General features: G+C 42.1%; 1 protein-coding gene and 1 non-coding gene across 2 annotated transcripts in view; one reads left to right on the top strand and one right to left on the bottom strand.

Moving 5' to 3' along the window:
- The window catches only part of CAPZA1 (capping actin protein of muscle Z-line subunit alpha 1), a 44,781-nt gene extending 25,010 nt beyond the window's left edge, over nt 1–19,771 (top strand). The window contains exons 4-10 of the mRNA XM_066352864.1: nt 373–436; nt 3,500–3,706; nt 8,162–8,241; nt 8,816–8,894; nt 14,281–14,352; nt 17,122–17,184; nt 18,164–19,771. Of these exons, the coding sequence (XP_066208961.1) occupies nt 373–436; nt 3,500–3,706; nt 8,162–8,241; nt 8,816–8,894; nt 14,281–14,352; nt 17,122–17,184; nt 18,164–18,304 (706 nt within the window). The 3' untranslated portion in view covers nt 18,305–19,771. The remainder of the gene's footprint in view (nt 1–372; nt 437–3,499; nt 3,707–8,161; nt 8,242–8,815; nt 8,895–14,280; nt 14,353–17,121; nt 17,185–18,163) is intronic.
- On the bottom strand, nt 15,822–15,897 carry TRNAA-GGC (transfer RNA alanine (anticodon GGC)). The gene has a single exon. It is a non-coding gene; the product is annotated as a tRNA-Ala (tRNA).
- Nucleotides 19,772–25,746: the final 5,975 nt, after the last annotated feature.

Raw genomic sequence — 25,746 nt, 5'->3', positions numbered from 1 at the left:
AGATGACATTTCCAAAATCAATTGACTTTTTTTAACTACTGAAAGCTTCTGTCTAATCAATTAAAATCATTGATAATTTACAATAATCAGATTGTTTCCAGTTTAAGAATTGTCTAGGTGGGAGCTGCATTGGAGCTTCGGAGTGGAGAGGAAAAGGACATTTCAGAGCTGTGGGCACTTCTGAGACGCGGTGGGGAGGGGGGAGTGCCTGCGGGGGCTGAGGGGCACTGAGAGCACTAGTGGGGGGGGACCAGGCAGTGTTTTCACATCCTCCTCCACTTTTGTGTGAAACACCTTTCACCTGTGTGTATGTATAACTATCTCTCTGTCTCCCCCACACACACCTTTATTTTTCCTTCCTTTTTAAAACAGTGCATTTGCCCAGTATAACATGGATCAGTTCACGCCTGTGAAGATAGAAGGATATGAAGATCAGGTAGGAATTGTTTCCGTTACATGGGCTGTGTCTGAAAGGTATAGTAGAGACCCTGTAAACCGAAGCAGAGGTCTGAAGATAAGATGCTGAAAGAGTTCGTGTCTTAGTTTTCATAGCTTTTATAAACATTCTATCTACTAGGAAATTCTTCCTCTCCAATAATACCAGCAGTTTTTTTGACAGGAAAGGAGAGCTACCCCTAACAAGAAAATAAAAGGAATTGAGTTTTGTTGACAAAGGAAAAATCCAAACCTATAAAAATTTTTATGAGTTTATTTAAGCCAAACTGATAATTGCTAGGAAGCAAAATTTCAAAATCTCAACCAATTGAGAAAATGTTCCAGAAAAGGGATAGGTTTGCACTTTATTTTATACATTAGAATCAAAAGAGAAGACACAATGGGGTTATGAAAGCTGTTAGTGACAGATTAGGGAGGCAGGACAAAACAAAGGGGGAAGTCTCTGGGATTGGATAAAAAGGGAAAGGAATAGACTCATACTTCTTTCACTTTGGTGGGAGTGTTAACAGTTAACAATTAACATGATAATAACAATTAGGGGTTCTGGATCTGGAAAAAAGGAAGTTACCCTGACCTTCCAAAGGTATGTTAGATGCAAAAAGACAGGAGGCTAGCCAAGGTAAAAATTGACTGACTTTTGCCAAGGACGGTGCTGGCCTAGGATATGACTAACCACCATTGCTCTGAGTTAGGAAGTTTTCATTTCAGACCATCCTCTGTGGTTTCTTTAGGTCTCTGAGGATAAGGCCTCCTCTGAGCTTGTCAGGTGTAGTTATCTGGCTCCTTTTATGTTCATTTTGTTGTTGTTGTTTTGTTTTTTAAGATTTTATTTATTCATTTGAGAGAGAGAAAGAGAAGGGAGACACAAGGGGGGAGAAGCAGGAAGCATCAACTCCCATATGTGCCTTGACCAGGCAAGCCCAGGGTTTTGAACCAGCGACCTCAGCATTCCAGATCAATACTTTATCCACTGCACCACCACAGGTCAGACTCCGTTTATAGTTTTATACAGGTTTTCTACCTATTTCTAAATCTCTTTAGTTAGAACAGGAGACATTCAATTTATTGGAAAAACAGGTGTTCTTATTCAAGTATATGGAAACAACAGATATTTTTATTATTAGCATAGTTATAACACTGTATTACAGGCCTTTCTAAGTTTATTAATGTACATTTCTGTAAAGCCAGTAGTCACAGCCACCATCACAGCCACCTGGCCAGTGCAGGTTCGCATTTGATTCGGACAGTCCGTAATGAAACAATTGAGTGAAGAACTGGTGGGCCATTAGCTTTAATCCTAGCTTGCACTCAGTGGGCAAGTAAAAACACACACTGGGTTCCAAAACCCACTCATTCAGGGCTCACAAAGCTACTGGCTTATCCGAGTTTCCTAGAATCAAAGGTTTCTAGCTCACCAGGCTTATTTACCTCTGTTCCCCATATCCTCCTCTCTGCACAAACTGGCTTCTCCCTCAGCACTGCGCCATCTTGGCTACTTCCCCTGGCCTCCTCCACGTGTGGCCTTTCACGTGGACATTTCAGTCAGCCATTGTGGACATCCTGGATTTGATCCCTGGTCAGGGCACACTTGAGAAACAACCATCTGCTTCTCTCCTCCTCCCTTTCCCTCTTCTCTTTCTCTTCTCCTCTTGCAGCCAGTGGCTCGGTTGGTCTGAGCATCGGCCTCATGCTAAGGATAGCTTGGTTGATTTGTGCATTGGACCCCAAACGGGGATTGACAAGTGGGTCCCGGTCAGGGCACATGTAGGAATCTGTCTCACTGTCTCCCCTCCTCTCACTTTAAAAAAAGAAAAGAAAATTTAAAGTACAGTCTAGTAAGCTAGTTTCTCTGTAAAAGAAAGAGATGGAAGCCCTGGCCAGATAGCTCCTTTGGTTAGAGCATTGTCCTGAAGCACAGATGTTACAGATGTTGTTGGTTTGATCCCTGGTTAAGAGTACATACAGGAACAGATCTATGTCTCTCTCTCTCTCTCCCCTCCCCCCTTCCCCCTCCCTCCCTCCCTCTCTAAAATCAGTAAAACATTTTTAAAAAGAAAAAGGGGAAGAAAACTAGAATACATACTTGTATTTGTAAAAACAGAATGCTGAAAGAATACTCTAAATCAGGAATATAAGGGCTTTTTTTCCCCTTATAAAGGTCTGGATAGTAAATATTTCTGCTTTGCAGAGCACCGTCAGTCTTGAGTTCTTAACTCTGCCATGAGAACAGGAGCAGCCTCGGCAATGCAAAAACAAGTCGCACAGCGTTCAGTAAAGGTTTATATACAGAATCAGGTGGCACCCATGTGCGTAGCTTGCCAGCTGGGGCTCTAATAAAGTCAGTTACCCTGTGGGGAAGGGGAAATTTGTTAGGAATCTGGTAGGTTGAAGAAAAAGGTGATTAAAATACTCTACTTTCTATTTTTCATTTCTGATCCATGCAAATGCATTACCTATTTATTTAAATACTAAGTATAATTACTAGAAAAGTTCCATAAAATATGTAATATAGAATACAAAAGTGTACACGTAAGTTTTTACAGCTACATATAAAGTATAAACATGGATAATATATTAAAAAACAAGAAATACACTGCTCACAAAATTAGGGGGTAATCCAAAATGAATATGAAGCGATAAAAAAAGCATTTGATTTTTTTTTATTAAAGAAGAACATCAGAAAAGCAAACAACATGTCAAAAAGGTTGTTCAGTTGTGCAAATGAGATGCAAAACCAACTTACTTCATTGGTGAAAGTGCACTCTCAAAAGGCTACAGTCCTGGAGGACCTGCACGTTCCCTGATCCCCTAATTTCTGTGAGCAGTGTATATGGTATTGTTAGTATGGGGTAATGTTGCAGGTTAGACTTGACTTGCCGTTAGCATAATGTTCTTATATGAATAAAAATGACTTGATTGAAATGTTGATATGAAAGTAATCTGACAAAATTAAAAGTTCAGAATTTTTAATCGTTTTGTAAAATGTGTCAAGAACTGTCTTTTTTTTACAGAATTACTCATGTTTGTAATTATTCTCTTGAAGGTTTTAATTACAGAACACGGTGACCTGGGTAATGGCAGATTTTTAGATCCAAGAAACAAAATTTCCTTTAAGTTTGATCACTTACGGAAGGAAGCCAGTAACCCCCAGGCAGAGGAAGCAGATGGAGGTCTGAAGTCTTGGAGAGAATCCTGCGACAGCGCTTTGCGGGCCTACGTGAAAGACCATTATTCCAATGGCTTCTGTACTGTTAAGTATCCGCCTGCCTCATTGTTAGTGCTTGATTTCTTCCATTTACTCCTTTGGGAGCTTGCCAGCCAAACATTACTTTTTTCTTCTTAATTACAGTCTCCTCTGCATTATAGTCCCTGAATAATTTTTGAAAGGGTATAAATAGAAACTTCTATATGGAAAATTCTTTTTTAAGTCCCAATGCATAAAAAATTTAAATCTCAGTGTATCCTTTTTAACATTTTGTCAGAAATTACCTTACTCCCCCCCCCAAAAAAGTCATTAAAGATCTTTAGCTTGTCTTTTTTTGTGTGTGTGTGAGAGAAACAGAGAGAGGGACAGACAGGAAGACAGAGAGATGAGAAGCATCAGTTCTTCTATGCGGCTCCTTAGTTGTTCATTGACTGGGGAGCTCCAGCAAAGCAAGTGACCCCTTCCTCAAACCAGCGACCATGAGGCCATGTCTATGATCCCTTGCTCAAGGCAGCGACCCCGCACTCAAGCTTGTGAGCCTGTGCTGAAGCCAGCAACCTCAGGGTTTCAAACCTGGGTCCTCACCCAGGCCGCACCCCATCTTCTACACCACTGCCTGGTCAGGCTAAGATCTTTAGCTTAGACATAGAAGAAAGTAATTTAGGATTGACAGCCTGACCTGTGGTGGTGCAGCGGGTAGTGTCTACCTGGAACGCTGAGGTCACTGGTTCGAAACCTTGGGCTTGCCCAGTCAAGGCACATATGGGAAGCAGCTACCATGAGTTGATGCTTTCCACTTCTTCCCCCTTTCTCTCTCTCTCTCTCTCTCTTTCCTCTCTCTACTAAATCAATCAATAAAATTGAATAGTTAAAAATAAGAGATTGTCAGGAGAGCTACTAGCCACATTTATGACTTTGTTACAGATACCTTTACACACAGCTACTTGTACATAATTTAGATGCTTCACTGGACAGTCAGAACTATTTGAACTAAACAATTTTTTAAAAGTCGAGGGTTATTTGACTTTCTTTTACTGCCTCTTGGATTAAAAAATGATAAACTGGACTATATCTTGATTTCTCCTTTGTAAAATTGTGGCATAGAAAGAAAAATGTCAGGATATTTTAAATATGTAATGACAATGTGGCACTATAGAATATTGTTTAACAACACTTATTTTGAAGCCATACTAGATAATTGCTTTGAATCCTAGCTCTGCCACTTAACTAGTTGTGTGACCTTGCACAAGTTATTTAACATCTCTGAGCTTCAATTTCTTCATCTGTAAAATGGAAATAATAGTTCTTACCTCATAGAATTGTGAGAAGTGAATGAGTTAACCTGTTTCCTGTTCAGTTTGTCACTACCCATTCTTTTTCTTTTAGTTTTTCTTTTTTTAATTTATTGTGTTTACATGGATTCTAGTGTTGCCCCGAATAAATCCCCCCTGTCACTATCCATTCTTATTTTGGAGATCTCCCACACCGAATAACCCTCATATGTGCTTTTCTCACTATTTTCTTAGCTAAGAAATGAGAACAGAAAGTCATGCAATTGTTACAGCAGTGTCTGCTGCACCCAGATGTGTTATATCCTCAGGAATTCTTAATTTCATCTCAATATTCTCTGTGCTGTTTTCTATATATCAATAGTATGTCTCCAACTGTTTCCCTGTCCTTAAACAAGTATCTAATCCCCACATTTTAATAGGATTGAAATTGACATGAAATCTTTTTCTCTTCTTCCCATACTCAGAAATCTTCCCTTTTTTTTCTTCCATTGAATCTGAGGAAGAGAGATCCTTATTCTTGATTTTATATTATCCTGTCTACATCAAGATGTCTTTTTTTTTTTAATTTTTTTTAAGTTTTTTTTTTTTCCCATTTTTTTTTTTTTTTATAGAGGAGAGGGAGAGACAGAGAGAGAGAAGTGGGGGAGGAGCTGGAAGCATCAACTCCCATATGTGCCTTGACCAGGCAAGCCCAGGGTTTCGAACCGGCGACCTCAGCATTTCCAGGTCGACGCTTTATCCACTGCGCCACCACAGATCAGGCCAAGATGTCTTTTTATGCCTTTTTCTCTTCTGATAGATTTCTCCTTAGAAATATTTTTATTTCTCTTGTCCTTAAGGAGGAAATACTTTACCTCAGTCATAAAACTTTCTGTAAATTACTTCTCATTCTACTTTGTCCCTTTTCCTCCCTCCCTCTCTTTCCCCTCCCTCCATCCTTCCCCCCTCCCTTCATCCTCCCCCCTCCTTCCCCACTCCCTCTATTCTCCCCCCATCCTTCCCTCTCCCTCCATCCTCCCCTCTCCCTACCCCATCCCTCCTTCCCCCCTTCCTCTCTCTCCCTCTTCTCCCTCTCCCCCCCCTTTTCCTTTCTCCCTCTCTCCCTCCTCCCCCAAACACCAAACTAGGGGACATTATACTTCTACTAGTATCATTTCCTTATTACCTATCTGCTCTTTACCCCTGTGGGATTTAGCTTTAGTGTTTATTCTGCAGAAATGGCTCTCTGAAGTTACCAGTGGTTCCAGAGTTGCTGGACCCAGTGTTCTTTTTTTGGTCCTTGACTTCTATATAGCATTTCACACCAAGGGCAATCAGCTACTTTTAGAAATTCTCTTTTGCTTAGACTGCTATCTCAGCACCCTCTAATCATTCTTTCTCTGTCCTTTATTTCTTTTCTTCTCTCCTGTTTTTGTAAATGTAGATATAACCCATTACTTTATTTCTCTCTCTTGAAAGCTCAGTTTATTTAATGTACAGAACATAACAGAATTTGATGTCAGAAAAGGATTGGGTTTGGGCTCTACCATTACTGCTTACTTTCTGAATGACCTTGGTCAAAAAGCTATATGAACTTCAGTTTATCGCTCATAGGTGATAACAGTGTGTTTCACCAGATTTATTAGAGCAAGGGAGAATGCATGTAAAAACATTTTGTGGACTATAAAGCACTTTTTACGAAGTTGGATTTATTTTATTGATTGATTGATTGATTGATTTTAAAGAGAGAGAACATCGATTTGTTGTTCTACTTATTTATGCATTCATTGGTTGATTCTTGTATGAGCCCTGACCACGGTTCAAACCCACAACCTTGGCGTGTTGGGATGATGCTCTAACCTACTAAGCTACCCAGCCAGGGTGCCTTTTCTTTTTTGCTTTCTTTTGGCAATCACATTTCTGTTTACCTCTCCCACATTTAAGAAACGTGTGGTATTTCTACTAGCTGGACATCTCCGTGCAGATTTCCTAACTTGTGAATGACACCACCATCTTCGTAGTCATCCAGGCTGCAGATACTTTGGCTCCTTCCTTTCTGTGGCCTTCCATTTGCAGTATACCACTAGACTTTTTTTTTTTCTTTTTTTTCTTTCTTTTTTTTTTTTTTTTTTTTTTTTTTTTTTATTTTTCTGAAGCTGGAAACAGGGAGAGACAGTCAGACAGACTCCCGCATGTGCCTGACCGGGATCCACCCAGCACGCCCACCAGGGGGCGATGCTCTGCCCACCAGGGGGCGATGCTCTGCCGCGACCAGAGCCACTCTAGCGCCTGGGGCAGAGGCCAAGGAGCCATCCCCAGCGCCCGGGCCATCTTTGCTCCAATGGAGCCTCGGCAGCGGGAGGGGAAGAGAGAGACAGAGAGGAAGGAGAGGGGGAGGGGTGGAGAAGCAGATGGGCACTTCTCCTGTGTGCTCTGGCCTGGAATCGAACCCAGGACTTCTGCACGCCAGGCTGACGCTCTACCACTGAGCCAACCGGCCAGGGCTACCACTAGACTTTTGATTGTGCTTCTGCATCCTGCTGTCCGTTGCTACTACCCTACTTCTTGCCTAGATGAATTCTGTGGCCTCCTAACCAATATTGGTTATTCTTCCAAAAAATAGTTCTGAAGGAGATATAACAAACCCTCAGTTTCTTACCCAAACTGTTTACTCATCTTTTTTGTCTGTGTGTGTGTGGCAGAGACAGAGAGAGTCAGAGAGAGGGACATACAGGGACAGACAGGAAGAGAGAGAGACGAGAAACATCAATTCTTCATTGTGGCTCCTTAGTTGTTCATTGATTGATTTCTCATATGTGCCTTGACCGGGGGCTACAGCAGAGCGAGTGACCCCTTGTTTGAGCCAGCGACCTTGGGCTCAAGCTGGTGAGCCTTGTTCAAACCAGATCAGCCCGCGCTCATGTTTACTCATCTTTTATTCTCAGTCTTCACTTACCAGAATCTCATCTGTCTTATAAGGCCCTGCCTAACTGGCTTCTTCCTTGCACCCTGAACTGGGAGCAGTTTCCCTCTAGTCATTGTGCCATTGTCTTCTCTAGAACTTGTTCTGCTTTGTGTTCATATCCATGAATTCTTTTGAGTTTCCAGTTCATCCTGTCTGATTCTTTGTCTCCCCAAAAGATTTAGCGATTTAGCACACTGCTTTTGTAGTGTTTGTCGCTTAGATTAACTATGTTTTCAGAGTCTGACTTTTTTTTTTTAACAATAGGTTTATGCTAAAACTATAGATGGCCAACAGACTATTATTGCGTGTATTGAAAGCCACCAGTTTCAGCCTAAAAACTTCTGGTAAGAAAGTAAATGTTCTCTTCTATTTGTGTCTAATGTATACTAGGAAGGAACCAAACCAGCAGCTGAGAAGTGATTCTCAGTCTAACTAGCTTGGGATAAGTTGTTCGAGTTAGAGACTTCAGTTCCCTATCTGCAAATGAAGGATTTGGCCATGGTCATTTACATTACTGCCACTGCTGAGATTTTATAATCATTAAAACAGTGCTCTTATATTGAGTGAGAATAAGTGATTAAAGTACCCAGTTGAAGTCTGAGCTGGACTTGGATTTGGTTAGCAATACTTGACTTAATTGTGTGACTCAGCAGCTCATCTGTTTGTGGAAAAGCCTCCCACAAACCAAATAGGTGTGGTCTTTTATTGCAGTATGAAAAAGTAAAAGTCAGAATAGCTTGGAAAAGGCTTATGATTAGGCTACTTGTGTACAAACTTATATTGGAGTGGACAGAGCTTGGATTTATTAAATTGGAAATGACTTGTTTCTTTTTCTCTTTCCCAAATTATCTGTGTCAGTGGGAAATCACCTCTTATGCTTATTGCTAAATCCACAGTGATTGTGTGTGTTTTTAATAGGAATGGTCGTTGGAGATCAGAATGGAAGTTCACCATCACTCCACCTACAGCCCAAGTGGTTGGAGTACTTAAGATTCAGGTGAGATCCTAACATGTTAATAGGCCATGTTAAAACATTACATCTCTCAAAGAAACATGCAAGTTTGGAATTTGTTTTATTATGAGAAGGAACAAACTGTATGTAGATGCAAAGGAACATAAATGGTACTGAATAGAAATAGAAGCCTCCTTCCTGAGTAAGTTAACGGAGAGAGTTATTCTGACTTGATAAAGGATAGTCATGTGGAGTATACTGCTTGCTTGTTATTTTCCTCTTTCAAAGATAACCTAAGAGCCCTGGCCAGATAGCTCAGTTGGTTGAGGCATCATTTAGGAGCCCACAGGTTGCCAGTTTGATCCCTGGTCAGGGCACATACAAGAACAGATCAATGGTTCTCTCTCTTTCTCTCTCTCTCTCCTTCCCTCTCCCCCTCTCTCCCTCTCTCCCTCTTTCCTTCCTTCTCCCTCTCTCCTCCCCCTTTCTCTCTAAAATCAGTAAATAAAAATTTAAAAAATATATATATAACCTAAGATATTCCCAGGAATTATCAAGTTATCAAATAACAGTTCTAGGAAATAAGAGAATAAATAATTATTAAGAAGTAATGCCTGACCTGTGGTGGCACAGTAGCTAGAGCGTCAACCTGAAACACTGAGGTTTTGCCGGTTCAAAACCCTGAGCTTTCCTGGTCGAGGCACATAAAAAAAAGCAACTATGGGCCTGACCTGTGGAGGCGCAGTGGATAAAGCGTCGACCTGGAATGCTGAGGTCGCCGGTTCAAAACCCTGGGCTTGCCTGGGCAAGGCACATATGGGAGTTGATGCTTCCTGCTCCTCCCCCTGTTCTCTTTCTTTCTATCCCTCTCTCTCCCCTCTCTCTAATAAAAATGAATAAATGAATAAATAAAATCTAAAAAGTAATTAAAAAGCAACTATGAATTGATGCTTCCTGTTCCTCCCTGATGCCTTTCTCTCTATCCTCTCTCTCCTCTCTCTCTCTCCTCTCTAAAATCAATAAACAAAAATCTTTAAAAAATAAAGACACACGATTTGGGTCTGCAAATGCCCCGTGTCAGCCATATGCAGCCGCATATTTAATAAATCTCCTCCTTTAATAAAAAAATAAAATAAATAAATAAAAAGAACAAGAAGAAGTGACTATATACCTGACTATGGTGTCACAGTGGATAAAGCATTGACCCAGAACACTGGTATCGCTGGTTTGAAGCCACAAGGTCCCCGGCTCTGAGTGCGGGTTTGTCAGTACAGGGACACAGGCCTGAGCTGGGAGATCATCCCCACATTCACTGACTTGGAGAGCCCAAGGTCGCTGGCTTGAGCAAGAGGATACTGGCTCGGCCATGGTCAAGGCACATATGGGAAGCAATCAATGTTCAACTGAAGTAAAAGCAACTACGAGTTGATGCTTCTCACCATCTCTCCCTTCTTGTCTTTGTCTCTCTCTTTCTCTCTCTATTTCTCTCTTTCTCACTCTCTTTAAAAAAAAGTGACTGTATAGCAGCTACTGCATCTTCTGGTCTTTCGTGTATTTTATTGGGTCTAAAGAAAGTTACATAAGTGGGAATAATTTAGTTTATTTTACAGTAGTGACCGAGATTTTTAAATCAAGTAAATAAAACAGGAAGTGGTCAAGGGTCCTCACATTCTGGAATACAAATAACCAAGCAAAGTATACTGCCAATGCTGGTGTCGGAAGAGACAGGCAGGTGAATAAAGGCCTTGTTAACTCATTGGCTGCCTGTCTGGAGTAACTTCTGGTATCCCAGCAGAGGTTTGCCTCTCAAAATTCTTAAGCCTAACTAATTCTTAGCTCAGAATAAATAGTTACTGATAACTGAGAAGATCAGTACCTAATTATACTTCTATTGTGTTGTCTTGCTTTAATAACAGCAACAGTGACTTTTTTTAATGGTATAATTTAATCAAGACATGTAGTAGATGTCTGTCCTCAGCCCTTTCATACCTGCCCTCGGCTTCATGCTCTCCCTGGGCGCTCTTCCTAGCTGTCGGAATAGGCCCATCGCAGAGGATCCTAATGGAAACAAGACGAGGCAAGCTGCAAGGGTTAAGTTCACAGCTCTGGAGCAGCCCTTAGTGCCTTACAAGAGTTGGTAGATAAATAAATATGCCAGCTTCCTCATCCCTTGGGTGGTACAGCTCTGATGCATATTCTGTTTAGTCGTCGGAGTCAAGTGCCCACAGTTGTAACCTGCTCGTTAATGCACCTGTAACACTTCCTTCCCTTCTGTGTCTCACTTCCTCAGTCCTTGCTAGTGCTTCCTAAGATTACCTCCCAAATCAGCTATTTCCTGTCATGTCTTTGTCTTGGGGTCTGTTTCTGGGGGAGTCCAACCTAAGACAACATACTGTTCTATTTCTGTACACTGTATCTATGAGTATAGCCTAATGCTCTGGAGATCTTTTAACTATGGCATCAGCATTAACCTGGTAGCTTACTATGAATTTGTGTAAGTAAATTTATCTCCCTTCTAGAAGGATATAGTTCAGTGGTTCTCAAACCTTTTGAATAGAGGGCGCATTTAAAATCCTACAAATAGGCCCTGGCTGGTTGGCTCAGCGGTAGAGCGTCGGCCTGGCATGCAGGAGTCCCGGGTTCGATTCCCGGCCAGGGCACACAGGAGAGGCGCCCATTTGCTTCTCCACCCCTCCCCCTCTCCTTCCTCTCTGTCTCTCTCTTCCCCTCCCGAGCCGAGGCTCCATTGGAGCAAAGATGGCCCGGGCACTGGGGATGGCTCTGTGGCCTCTGCCTCAGACACTAGAATGGCTCTGGACACAACAGAGCGATGCCCCAGAGGGGCAAAGCATTGCCCCCTGGTGGGCATGCCAGGTGGATCCTGGTCGGGCGCATGCGGGAGTCTGTCTGACTGCCTCCCCGTTTCCAGTTTCGGAAAAATGAAAAAAATAAAAATAAAATTCTACAAATAATTGTAGGTGCACTATATACAAATTTCTGAGAAAAGAGGGGTTAAAAAATCAAAAAACAACAAAAAACATCTTTTTATATATAGAGATACATTCTTAGTAAGATTTAGTAAATTCGGCAGGTCCTGTTGCAAATGTATTAAGTTTTTTCATTCTTGTGTTCATGAGAAACATGAGCCTGATGTGTCCTAGCAATTTCTTCAATGTTTGGGTATATATTTGAAAGGCAAACTCTCATTTCTTCATCAGTACATTGAAAAATTCCTCTCTTTTACTCTTAATTGTGTTGAGTGCAGAAAACCCCCACCATACATATCATCTAACTTTACACCAAACAAAGGATAGAAGAAATTTGCTCCAGTCTTTCCAGGGGACATGGAGGGGTAGTGTAAACAACCCCATGTCATAACAGCCTTTTGCAACCTAATTAGTCAAGTGAGGTGGGGGGTTGGGCAGACTGTCAGTTTACAGCCAATTTCCCACACCTCTGTCCCCCCAAAATCTAAACTCCCAAAAACCCTGTTGGATTTTTGGTCCCCAACAGGCACATATTTCTCTGGAACACCATAGGGCGTGCCTGGAAATCTAGGGCGCACACTTGGAGAACCACTGGTGTAGTTACTTGTGTTTCAGCTTTGCCAGTGCAAACAAATTAGGGCCACACATCGTAATGGGTGATAGCTTCTGATAAGACTTTTATAATAGTCTTTTTTAATGTTGAATTTTATAGAAATTCAAACCCAGACCTCATTTTATACATTTTAACCACAGATGGTCTGATCACACTTCAGAAAAGACTTACTTTATTTACATATTTAAAAATCAGTGTGAGAATTATGTAGAAAAGTTGTTAAGTTATTTAGCCTTTTGGGTGGATATTCTATAGACAGAGAGTAGTTTTGGGAAGGCAACGTCTTCTGAGGAATTATGTTGATGATAGTTATGTTGATGAGACCGAGAAAAGATTTGGTGCTTTTGGAAACTGAGAAGTGGGGGGGATCCCAGCCAAGCCTCAGATACTGGATCTCATTGTCCTCTCAGCCCCTCAGTAGAATGGTTTGATGCCCCACACACACAAAGAAAAGGTTTTGTTTTGAAACAAGTAGAATTTAAGCTAAAAATATCGTTAGTATATTAGGTAATGAAATTGATATTTTTAGAATTTTTCAGTTGAGTTCATAAACAATGAAATTGACTGTTCTTACCCTATATTCCTGACCATGTCCTAGTTCTTCAGAAACATAATAGAAATTCAAACCAATTGTATAGACTTTATTCTTGGACAAAAGAGATGTGCCCTGCATACCTCCTTCCTTCAAATGGGTTCTGGCATATGTCTCATATAATCAACACTAGTGCTTGGGTGTGACCCACGTGTATTTTGAACATCCTTGTCTTTGTCTTGTGAAATGTTAGACTTTATATGTCATCATTATTTAGCCCACTCTTCTGCCCAAATCTTGGCTCTCCTGATTTTTGCATGTATTACAGGCATCTGTTAACTCCCTGCTTTTCCAGTATATTTTTTCCCCCTTCTTTTCCAAGTGAGAGGAAGGGAGATAGAGTCCTGCATGTGCCCGGACTGGGATCCATGTGGTAACCCCCTTCTGGGGCCAATGCTCTGCCCATCGAGGTGCAGAGATGCCCAGGGCAATACACTCAAACCAATGGAGCTATGACTGAGGAAGGGGAAGGGGAAGGGGGAGGAAGAGTGGAGCAGAGGGGGAGGGATGTTCACTTCTCCTGTGTACCCTGACCCTGAATTGAACCCAGGACATCCACGCGCTGGGCCAACTGTCTATCACTGAGCCTAACTGGCTAGGGCCCAGTGTATTCTTAAGTTATCTTTAACCTCTTTTAGCAAGCCAAAATATGAAATCTAAGGGTTTTGATATGATATGAAAATTGTAGCTTCTCTCACCCATGTGAACATTTATTCATCCCCCTTAAGGAAAGCACCTATTTTTGGCCCTTAAACAATATATGGTGGGTACATGTTGCCCAGAGGAGTCTTTGCTTCTAATAGGATCATCATTTTTGCCTAGATGTGGTTTGGCTGTTTTTATCAAACCCTTCTAATGATACCTTTTTTTTTTCATTGATTTGGGAGCAGTGGGGAGGAGAAGCATCAGCTCGTTCGGATTAATCCATTTAGTTGTGCACTCATTGATTGCTTCTGTACATGCCCTGACCCGGGATCAAACCCAGGATCAAACCTATGACCTCTTGTACCAGGATGACGCTCTCTCCACTGAGCAACCTGACCAGAACAGGAAAGAGAATTCTTACATTTGAATGTTCTGTGCATTTTAACAACCATTGTAAATTACCATTGGTCATGCTAATTATTTGTTCAGAGTTGGTAAAGATTGGGAATGGCTTACAGTGTGGTTTTGTGCCCTCAGCAATATAGGTTTTTATATGAACTACACATAAACTTGCTCCAACGTTGTCTCACACAGGTACACTATTATGAAGATGGCAATGTTCAGTTGGTTAGTCATAAAGATGTACAGGATTCAGTAAATGTTTCGGTGAGTGAGAAATATTTCATGTCTTTCTCATTTGTGTCTTGTTTCTCTTTACCAAAAAAATTCTGATCATGACAGCTGATTCTACCATTAAAAATTCCATTTGTTTTCAGTGCTTTGATTTTGGCAGCTTATAAGAGTCTATAACAGCGGTTCTCAAGGGCTTTAGGCGACCCTTGTGTTTTGGTCGTTCGACCCCCGCCGGGTCGCAGCGACCCACGGGTTGAGAACCGCTGGTCTATAACCAACCGGCTTTATTATTTCAAAGTCTGACTCAGAACTGTGGCCTTAGAGAATTCAGACTTCCTTCTTTTTCTCTGTGGTGAGATTTGCTCAAGGACAGCAGTATCTTCAGTCAGGCACAACCAGTAGGCAGGAGAGATTGCCAGACTAACCCTGGCGGGCTGCGTTCTTGTCATTAGAGAAACAGCAGTGTTAGGGTAGTCAACCAAAAGGTATTGTGTTCGTACCTGGAAAGAAGGGACATTAATTTTTCTTGTATTCTCAGTACTTCTTTATATTCCTAAAGGTTATTGAGCACCCTCAACAGCTTTTGTTGATGTGTTTCCTGTCAGTATTTACCTTACTAGAAATTAAAAAGTATGTAGGGTGTCAGAAGGCCACTAGGTTTATCAGGATGATCCCTTAGTAACGTATATAAATGTCCAATCGCTATGTTGTGCACCTGGAGCTAATATAATATTATATGTCAACTGTAATTGAAGACTTTTTTAAATAAAAAAAAAATTTCAAATGCAAAGAAAAGAACTGAGAAATGTTTGAGCTATATTAAATATAACATTAACAAACCCATTATTAGTTCAGGGTCGGGAACCTATGGCTCACAAGCCAGATGTGGCTCTTTTGATGGCTGCATCTGGCTCGCAGACAAATCTTTAGTAAAAAAAAATAATGTTAAAAATATAAAACATTCTCATGTATTACAATCCATTCATTTCCTAACGCTCATGTTCATGGTTGCGGGTGGCTGGAGCCAATCACAGCTGTCCTCCGGGACAACACCAAATTTTTATTGGATAATGCGTAAGGTACACGGTTCGTTGTATGGCTCTCACGGAATTACATTTTAAAATATGGGGCATTCATGGCTCTTTCAGCCAAAAAGGTTCCCAACCCCTGCATTAGTTGTTAACCTAAATAACATTTTTTTTTATTTTTTATTTTTTTTATTTTTCTGAAGCTGGAAACGGGGAGAGACAGTCAGACAGATTCCCGCATGTGCCTGACCGGGATCCACCTGGCACGCCTACCAGGGGCGATGCTCTGCCCCTCCAGGGCATCGCTCTGTTGCGACCAGAGCCACTCCAGCACCTGGGGCAGAGGCCAAGGAGCCATCCCCAGCGCCCGGGCCATCTTTTGCTCCAATGGAGCCTCGCTGCAGGAGGGGAAGAGAGAGACAGAGAGGAAGGAGAGGGGGAGGGGTGGAGAAGCAGATGGGTGCTTCTCCTGTGTGCCCTGGCCGGGAATCGAACCCGGGACTTCCGCATGCCAGGCCGACGCTCTACCACTGAGCCAACCGGCCAGGGCAACCTAAATAACATTTTCTTGGAAAACAACTGTATTTTTCAAACAAAAAACAATTAATGAAAAGAATGGCATCAGTTTACGTTTTCACAAGGTATGCAATGTCTAACAGAACCGAATGCTAATGTGCTTCACACATTCTATTAGCCTCCAGATGATAAGATCATCTCACACATACATGTAGCTTCTATGAAACTGCATTGTGTGAATACGAGTGTGACAGTGATAAAGGCAAGGAATTTTCTTTTGCTGTTATTGTAAAAATAGAAGATAGTTTTGACTATTTGAAAGATTTTTGGGACTGCTGCTCTGTGTACTAAAAGCTTACCCTCCTACCTTCAATTCTGTTGTACTTAATGGTGAGAGGAAGAGAGAGATTCAGTTCACTCTGTACCTGAATCATGTAACACACAATGTGATTGGTTGGTTTAGCATTGTAAGTAGCAAGTAGAGGAGTATATGAGCTTAACAGATATCATTGTATGTCTGAGGGCATTATTTATATCCTCTTAAATCAGAAATATTTTCGAGACATAAAAATCTTAAGACATCTTGATGATGTCTTTTGGGCAGACTGTGATAGATTGAAAGAGTTGGGCTCATCTTTGTCATTCAAAAGCCGAATAATGGTAAGTCACTTAAGCAAATTTCTCACCTCTTATCTGTAAAATGGAAATGATAATAACATTTATTCACATTGTTGTGAGACTCAAAGAAGATAATGTGCATGGGAACTAGATAAACTATAAATTGTAAATGCTAGGTAAGGTTGCTTTCCACTATTTTTTTTTTTTTTTTTTTTTGTATTCTGAAGTGAGAAGCAGGAAGCAGTCAGACAGACTCCTGCATGCGCCTGGCCCAGATGCACCCGGCAAGCCCACCAGGGGGCGATGCTCTGCCCATTGGGATGTTGCTCTGTTGCAACTGGAGCCTTTCTAGTACCTGAGACAGAGGCCATGGAGCCATCCTCAGTGCCTGGGCAATTTTGCTCCAATGGAGCCTTGGCTGCGGGAGAGGAGGAAAGAGATAGAGAGGAAGGAGAGGGGGAGGGGTGGAGAAGCAGATGGGCACTTCTCTGTGTGCCCTGGCCGGGAATTGAACTATGGTCTTCCACACACTAGGCTGACGCTCTACCAATGAGCCAACCAGCCAGGGCCTTCACTATCATTTTATTCACTGCTTCCATATTTTTAAAAAATTCATATTTTTCTCTTCTTCCTCCACTAGAATGAAGTCCAAACTGCCAAGGAGTTTATTAAAATCATAGAACATGCAGAAAATGAGTATCAGGTAAGATTTGGAACTAAGGTTTCTAGATCTACTACTTTATTATTTGCTGTTAACACTTTTTGTTAGACCTCTTTATGTCCTTTTTTTTTTTTTACAGAGACAGAGGGATAGATAGGGACAGACAGACAGGAACTGAGAGAAATGATAAGCATCAATCATCAGTTTTTTGTTATGGCACTTTAATTGTTCATTGATTGCTTTCTCATATGTGCCTTGACTGGGGGGCTACAGCAGGCCGAGTAACCCCTTGCTCGAGCCAGCGACCTTGGGCTCAAGCTGGTGAGCCTTGCTCAAATCAGATGAGCCGGTGCTCAAGTTGGCGACCTCGGGGTCTCGAACCTGGGTCCTCCTCATCCCAATCCGATGCTCTATCCACTGCGCCACCGCCCGGTCAGGCTCTTTATGTCCTTTTTAACATAAATATATTTGTTGTTCAGTGTTAACTAAATGTGGAGAATTTGCAGACCTTGCAACTTGGCATTGCACTTACAGTCAAGGTTACAACATTGAAAGGGACTAGAGCCCTAGTTTAAGAAATAATATAGGCCCTGGCCATTTGGCTCAGCGGTAGAGCATCGGCCCAGCGTTTAGAAGTTCCGGGTTCAGTTCCTAGTCAGGTCACACAGATGAAGTGCACATCTGGTTCTCCACCAATGAGAATCAACCAGTGAGTGCATAAATAAGTGGAACAAAAAATCGATGTGTCTCTAATCAATAAATAGTTTTATATATATATATATATTTTATATATATATATTTTTTATATATATATATTTTATATATATATATATATAAAATAAATAAAAAGTTATGTGTGTGTGCGCTTCTTAACCCACTTCAGAGACTGGCGAGAAGCTCGGTAGAAATAGTACATCCTGTCTGTTCTCAATAGTACTCGAGCATGTCCTTTGACATCAGTTACTTTCCTATTCCCAATCATCCCATTTCTGTTTAAATAAATTATCTTTATTTATTGCAGACAGCAATTAGTGAAAACTATCAAACAATGTCAGACACCACATTCAAGGCCTTGCGCCGGCAGCTGCCAGTTACCCGCACCAAAATCGACTGGAACAAGATACTCAGCTACAAGATTGGCAAAGAAATGCAGAATGCTTGAAGGCTGAATGTAGGATTCTTCAGTACGTGGTCTCTGCATATAGTCATGAGAAATATGTGATTTATAAACAAGAGTGATATTTTGCTAGGGCTTTCAAAGTTAACAGGTTTTCTAGCCTCATGGAATACTGTTGAACCTATAGCATTGTCTTGATACTTTTGTGTTCTCTGTCTTGTAATTTTGTTTTCACTATATCTACTTGTAAAATTTTTTTTTAATCCTGCCACATTTAATGATGGAGAGAGAGGTCTATCTGGAGTCATTTTACTATTTAGGACATTTTCCTAGCCACAAAGCCCTGTCACTGATATAGACAGGTAATGTGTCCAGTGCTTCTCTCTCCCTGTCCATCAGAGCGCTCCTGGTGCTTCCATGGTTTATCTGACCCACCAGCAGCTGCAGGGCTGTGCTACCAGCGGTGGCCTGACGGAAGGCACATTCATCCTTCTCCTCGCCCCCCCCCCCCCCCACTGCTTTGATCATCAATCACAGCATTTTGTATCTGTAGTTTTCAAAAGTTTGGATTGGGGCTTTTCAGGTTCTTTTGTTGGGCAAAGGAAGTTTTTCTGGAAATTCCATTATTAGCCAGCTTCTCTGGGGAAGTTGTCTTTACATCCAAAGACTTGAACCACATTCCCTGCACACGAACGTGCTTGCTTCCCTCCCTCACTGTCTGTCTCCTTCCCGTCTAGGACCAGTATAGTTGTAGACATCTGCATTTTTAGCAGAATTTTACCCATTTGTTATTTTTTTTTAATATTCAAGAACTGCTGACATATGAGTGATTGTAGTTAAGTATCAAACTTGAAACATGCAGATAAAGAAATAGGAATCTTGTACTTTAATACATTGTGGCAGGATTGTACTATAAGCAAATGAATCACACAACTCTGTAAATCACAGACAAAACCTAAAAACGAACCAAAGTGAAAAGGGTAACTTCCAGGCAGTATCTTTCTATTGTAACCTGTTGTTTGAAGGAGTGCTAATGATTTGTTCTAAATAGGGTGTAAAACTTGTTTCCAATTACTTTTCCTCGGTCTTGCCTGCCAAGAACTTATGTAACTGTGATATAGCAACCCTTCCCAGGTATATTGGCAGGTGTATGTGTGATCTCAGAATACACAGGTGACATAGATATGATATGATAGCTGAAATGGTGGATTCATTTACATTGTTTACACTTCTATGACCAGGCCTTAAGGGAAGGTCAGTTTTTTAAAAACCAAGTAGTGTCTTCCTACCTATCTCCATATAGTCAAAAAAGAAGGATGTGTGTGCTTCAGCTTTGTTTTTGCTCAGTAATAGTCAAGCAAGAGTTTGTTTCCAAGTGACCTGTTGAGCTGTGTAAGCATTTTATTTTAAATAAAATATATTTGTATTATTTGTCATTCATACTATCCATCCATACCACACTATCCTTGTATCAGCTAGTCCAGTAGAAATATACCTGTTTTGTTCTTAAAATGGTCTGTGTCTCCTTTCTGATTCATCCCTTCAGCCTTTGTGCTCAGGTGGATGTGGAACTGTGTTTGAAGAGAATGTTCAGGGTTGCTGAAATTGGTTCCTATCTTCAACTATTCTAGATACAGTGAATGTCCAAAAACTTGGAAAGAATAGTTTTGTTTTGTTTTTTTACCAATGTCCCTATGGATCAAGACTTAACAAAGTTTTACCTGACCAGGTGGTGGCACAGTGGATAGAGTGTCCAACTGGGATGGAGAGGGCCCAGGTTCGAGACCCCGAGGTCGCCAGCTTGAACGCGAGTTCCTCTGGTTTGAGCAAGCTCACCAGCTTGGGCCCAAGGCCCCTGGTTTGAGCAAGGGGTCACTCAGTCTGCTGTAGTCCCCGGTCAAGGCACATATGAGAAAGCAATCAATGAACAACTAAGCTGCTGTAACGAAGAATTGATGCTTCTCATCTCTCTCCCTTCCTGTCCATTCCTCTCTCTCTGTCCCTCTCTGTCTCTGTCACACACAAAAAAGGACAAAGTTTTGTTTTGAGTTTTCCATTTCTGTCCAGTAGAAAATCTTGTTATCTTTTCTACCCATCCCTCGCAAAGCAGGGCCCCAGTGTGGTGGTTATCACTAAGCAGGAAATAGAACTGGAAGCATCCCTCTACCTCTGCTTGGGTAACATTTCACATTGACTTAACTCTAAGTGATGCTTTCCTTCATGCAAGTCTTGACTTAGCTATAGCCCTATGGGGTAGGTTTTTATCTGGCCTCCAGGTGAAAGCCAGAGGAGTTTCAGTGCTTCACCCTCCACCCAAGGCCAGTCCGGGTCCCTCCCCACCCAGGAGAATTTAATGCTATTACACTCTGTACTTGTAGTGCAAACAGATTCAAACATTCTGGCCTTTGCCTTTAACTTACTAATTTAGCATGTCTCCAGGCTCTGCCATGAATTTCCTTAGCCCCTACAGACTTCTGTAAGATCTTAATCTCTCAGCCATTAAAGTACTTAGTTACTTGTATAATTGGGAGGAAGTCAACCCTCCTTGCAATGTCCTACAGAGACAACTTCCTCAGCCTCCTTCAGCAGGGTCTGTGTTTGAATTGTCTTTTATCACCTGCTGCTGAAAACAATCTATGATATTCTAGGCCCTAGGGCAAGGTTCCCAGCCAGTTGCAAAGGAGTTTTCTGGAAGGCCTCAATCCTACATTTGGGTTGCAAATTATACTGTTGAAGACTTTCATTTGAGCCTGGCTGGTTGTGCTGTAAATTGCATAGGTCCAGCACCTATTCTGTGTTTTGTAACCTAGAACCTTGATGCTGGACTTTCTAGGTTCGTGAGGTTCTTGGCAAACCTTGGCACATTCTTTCCAAACTCACAAAAGATTAACACCTATCTGAATGCAATTTATGATTTTATAATTTTATAGAGAACTACCAAGTGATCCTACTACATGGGAAATCAAAGAAAAAAAGAAAGATTGTTGAACACAGAACAAAACTGGATGGTGTTAGGTTGCCAAAAGAGGGATGCCCAAGGCCTGATGAGTTTTAGAAGAAATTTATGCATCTGTGAACAGATGGGCTGAGTCCGGAATGGCATCAGCAGCGAGGAAAAGAGAAGCCCGGGCCTATACCGGAGGGGTTTGGCGGTATTTCCTGCCACAGGGCGAAAACTTGTGTTGGTGGTTAAATAATTTGTGTGTGTGGGGGGGGGGGGTTGTAACAGATAAGTGATGGGGAGGTAGGTGACTCACTGGCAGCATCGGTTGGAGGTATGATATCTCAGGTGGAGAATTACAGGAATTGCCCTGACACCTAGCCACCTCAAGTTCAACCTGACTAGTTGAGGCTTTTGGTAAGGGGCCCTGGACCCCAACCCAGCAGATGGTTCATTAAGATAAGTTGAGTTACAGTTGGTGAGAGCGTTGTCCAGAGTATAGAAGTTGCTGGTGGTATGCAGGAATAGATCAGTGTTCCTGCCTGACCTGTGGTGGCGCAGTGGATAAAGCGTTGACCTGGAAATACTGAGGTTGTCGGTTCGAAACCCTGGGCTTGCCTGGTCAAGGCACATATGGAAGTTGATGCTTCCAGCTCCTTCCCCCTTCTCTCTCTCCTCTCCCTCTCTGTCTCTCTCTCTCTCCTCTCTAAAAAAAAAAAAAAAAAAAAAAAAGATCAGTGTTCCTGTCTTGCACGTGCTCTCTCCCTCTCTAAAATCAATAAATAATTTAAAAAAAAAAGTTGAGCTAACTAAAATTCTCCCTTGAACAGACAAGATACACATAAAAGGACAGGATCTGAGCTACGTGAGCGCCACCAGAAACCAATCTCACACTTCTTCAAATCTAGTGTCTCAAAAGGTATTCTGTATGTATAAGATTGTACACAGTGGATTCTCATTATTCACAGTAGTTATGTTCTATAAAGTTGGCAGCAAACAATTAGTAAATACTAAAACATTGCTCTTAGGGGAGATACAAGGTTAGGTTCCTATGAGATTCTGGTCACATTTTTGTTAACTGATGAATATATAATCTTGTTTTCTAAGTGTTCCTATATAAATCACTTTATTTAACATACACTGTTTATTCATTAGCATTGAACTCATGGCCAACAGCACTATAATTCATTCTCTCACCTGAAGGAATTTTCTCTGTAAGTCCCTGTATGGCCAGGAGGCACGGCCACCATCACAGCAGCCTGGCCCATGCAGGTTCGCATTGGATTTGGACAGTCGGTAAAGAAACAAAGGAGCCAAAAACTGGTGGGCCATTAGCTTTAATCCTAGCTTGCACCCAGCGGGCAAGTAAAAACACACTGGGCTCCAAAACCCACTCCCATCAGTGCTCACAAAGCTACTGACTTATCCGAGTTTCCTAGAATCAAAGGTTTCTAGCTCACCAGACTTATTCACCTCTGTTACCCATTTCCTTCCTTCTCCCTGCACAAACTCTGCACAAACTGGCTTCTCACTCAACACTCCACCATCTTGGCTGCTTCTCCTGGCCTCCTCCACATGGCCTTCCTCTGCTCTCCTCTCTGCTCTCTCCTCTAATGCTAATAATCCTAGGAACCGAGAGAGCAAGTTCCCGTTCTGCACCCACTTTATAGTGTAGAAATCAAAACCTTTAATCCAATATACCAAATAGGGAAGTCTCTAATACAAAATCACTTATCTGAGGCATGATGGGATTGTACCACCCGAGTTGAGTGTCCCATCAAAAATGTGGGAAAAGCTTAATCCCAAAACCAAGCCCCAGGCTACAAGGATCCTGCCTGCCCACAGCCCGCCCCCAACACACATTAATATCACCTGGGCGGCTGGGCTGCGGCAGCTTCCACATGGGCAGCGCCATCTTTAACAAAGTGAGCATAATATATTTTATCTGCCCAACAGTCCCACCGCAGCTTTCTTGTGCTTAGAAACACAGGACAGGAAGCACTTCAGCACAATGTAGACTTGGGGGCCATTTTAAGCATTGAAATCACCAACAAAAATACAAATAATGTGACCATAAAATAGATGATGAAAAGGATGTTTCTTTATAATACGAGCTGAAACAAAGTAGAACATCCATGTTAGGAACAGGCACCCTGGGCAACTCCTATTTTGCAGCTCTGGACAGGTCCATGAATGACTGCAAAAGTACTGCAGGTATTGATTTCAAGGTGACAAGTTTTAGTGAGTAGGTGAATTTGTAAATACGGATTTAGCAAATAGTGAGGATCAGCATGTACCCACCACAGCCTCTCTGATATATGGTAGGATGACAAATTTCACCATTTCAGTTTAAGTGCTATTTCTAGTTGCCTTTGGCAGTACAGTGTAGATGGAATACGTAAAGTTAGAGAACATTCAGATGCTGAATTGTAGACTCCAAGTTTACTATGAAGTAACAAGAAAATACAGAGAGAGTGGCCTGTGGTGGAGCAGTGGATAAAGTATTGACCTGGAAACGCTGAGGTTGCTGGTTCGAAGCCCTGGGCTTCCCTGGTCAAGGCACATATGGGAGTTGATGCTTCCTGCGCTTCCCCCCCCCCCCCCTCTCTTTCCTATCTCTTTAAAAATGAATAAAATCTAAAGAAAATACAGAGCTTTTTATCTTCTAAGTAGTTAACTTGTGAGGCTATAGGTTTATTCCAGTAATGTCACTGGCTAAAGCTGACTTTCAGATGGCCTTCAGGGCTATTTGGACCCATGCTAAAATCAGCCTTATTGCTGTAAAGTCAGCTTCTTATAAGTGCAAATGGATTTGAGGAAAGCTTCAGGGGAGTGATGAGACCTGAGCAGTATGTGAAAAGTGGGAGGGAAGGTCTGTTCTAGACACCCATAGAGTTTTTGAAAATAGTTACAACTGCATGTGAAGTGTATTTTTTGCTGATGAAACTGGTTTAGCTTGACACAGTGAATAAAGTGTCAACCTGGAACACTGAGGTTGTTGGTTCGAAATCCCGGGCTTGCCTGGTCAAAGCACTATGGGAGTTGATGCTTCCTGATCCAACCCCCTTCTCTCTCTCTTTTTCAAAATGAATAAATAAAACCTAAAACAAAAAAACAAACAAAAAAACCCCCTGGTTTAGAGAGGTTTCTTTGTAAGCACAGCCACATAGCACATTTTTACCTAATTTTCCACTGTACAATAGCTGATGGTATATGATTTGAGGACATCCAGGAAATAGGCCTAACCAGAGAGGGGGAGGAGGTCATGTGGCCAAGAATATGGAATCGTCGTCAATTTGGTGATCAGAATGCCGGCAGACACTCAACTCGGGTAAGGTGGATGGCAGATTTCGGAGATGGTAAGCAACAAAGCATTTTGAAGGAGTTCACTCTATTACTCTCAGGCCTCATTAGGTAATTAGGAGAGAAAAAGGTACACAATCCGCGGCTACTTTCCCTGTTTTTCCTCTACTTCACATAATCAATTTTTTTTTAAGACGTAACGTTTTCCCTAGCTCTGTTTTCCCCATCCATGTAGCTTTGGTTCACACTGACTGCATTTCCTGTTGCTAAGCAGCCTGTTGTTCCTGGCCGTAGTTGGTTGTTGGCATGGGAATAGGTACAAGGATAGCCCAGCTGGAGCATGCATGACCTGGGGTCTGGGCTTGCCTCATACTGGGGTAGATTTGAGCGTGTGACCTACAGGGAATTACTTTGGAGAGCAACACTGCCTTTGATATATTTAGAACCCTGGTATATTTGTTTAAATTTTTTTTTGGTATGTATTTTATTATCTTTGCTGCATTCTAGTGTGTGTTTTTGTTATGCCATAAGATGCAGGATGCAGAGGCTTGTGTTATGTTTGTTGTGGTAGCCCTGCCCCCTTCAGTTTGTCCTAACAGTCGGTTTCTGTAAGCATGCTAGTCTTTTACTTTTCCGGGTACCGATGCTGTAGCTATTAACTATTTATTGCCTAATGTAGTGTCTTGCTCTCAAAAAGCTAATATTTTCATAATCGGGGAACCGTTATATAATAGTAACAAAGAGAAATACAGACTGGAGTGTAATTAAGCGCCCAGAAATATAGCTCAAGGGCAGGATCACCAGCCTTTCCACGTAGCGAAGCCTGCGTAGAGGAGGAAAGTAATGGCTTGTCCTGGGAGAGCCCTTGTGCCTCCCTCCCACACGTACACACCTTTATCTCAGAGACGCTTCGTTCTTTCCCTCAAACTTCTCTGGCTCTTATGCCTTCCTCCCTGAGTCTGAAAGCCCGAGAATGGAAAATGGGGGAGGGGGGCGTGCCGCTCGCTTCCGTACTGGTTTATGTCCCTGGCAGGCTGGGGGAGGTGCTGGATGAGCTGCCCCAGTCCAGCTGCAGCTGACCCAAGTCCCAGTCCCTGCCCTTTGCTCTCCCGCTTCTCACTAAATCCCCAGGCTCTGGAGGGTGGGCGTGGGAGTAGCCCTAGCTCAGGCTCTGAAGTCCTCCCGGACTGTTGGGGGGCCCCAGGCGGTAGCCGCGTTCCTAGTCTGGCTGGGAGCCAAGGGA

The sequence above is a fragment of the Saccopteryx leptura genome, chromosome 11 (genome assembly GCF_036850995.1).
Source record: "Saccopteryx leptura isolate mSacLep1 chromosome 11, mSacLep1_pri_phased_curated, whole genome shotgun sequence".
NCBI classification, from domain to species: domain Eukaryota; kingdom Metazoa; phylum Chordata; class Mammalia; order Chiroptera; family Emballonuridae; genus Saccopteryx; species Saccopteryx leptura.
The sequence above is the reverse complement of the archived record's forward strand: the minus strand, read 5'-3'. Positions and strand labels throughout refer to the sequence as shown.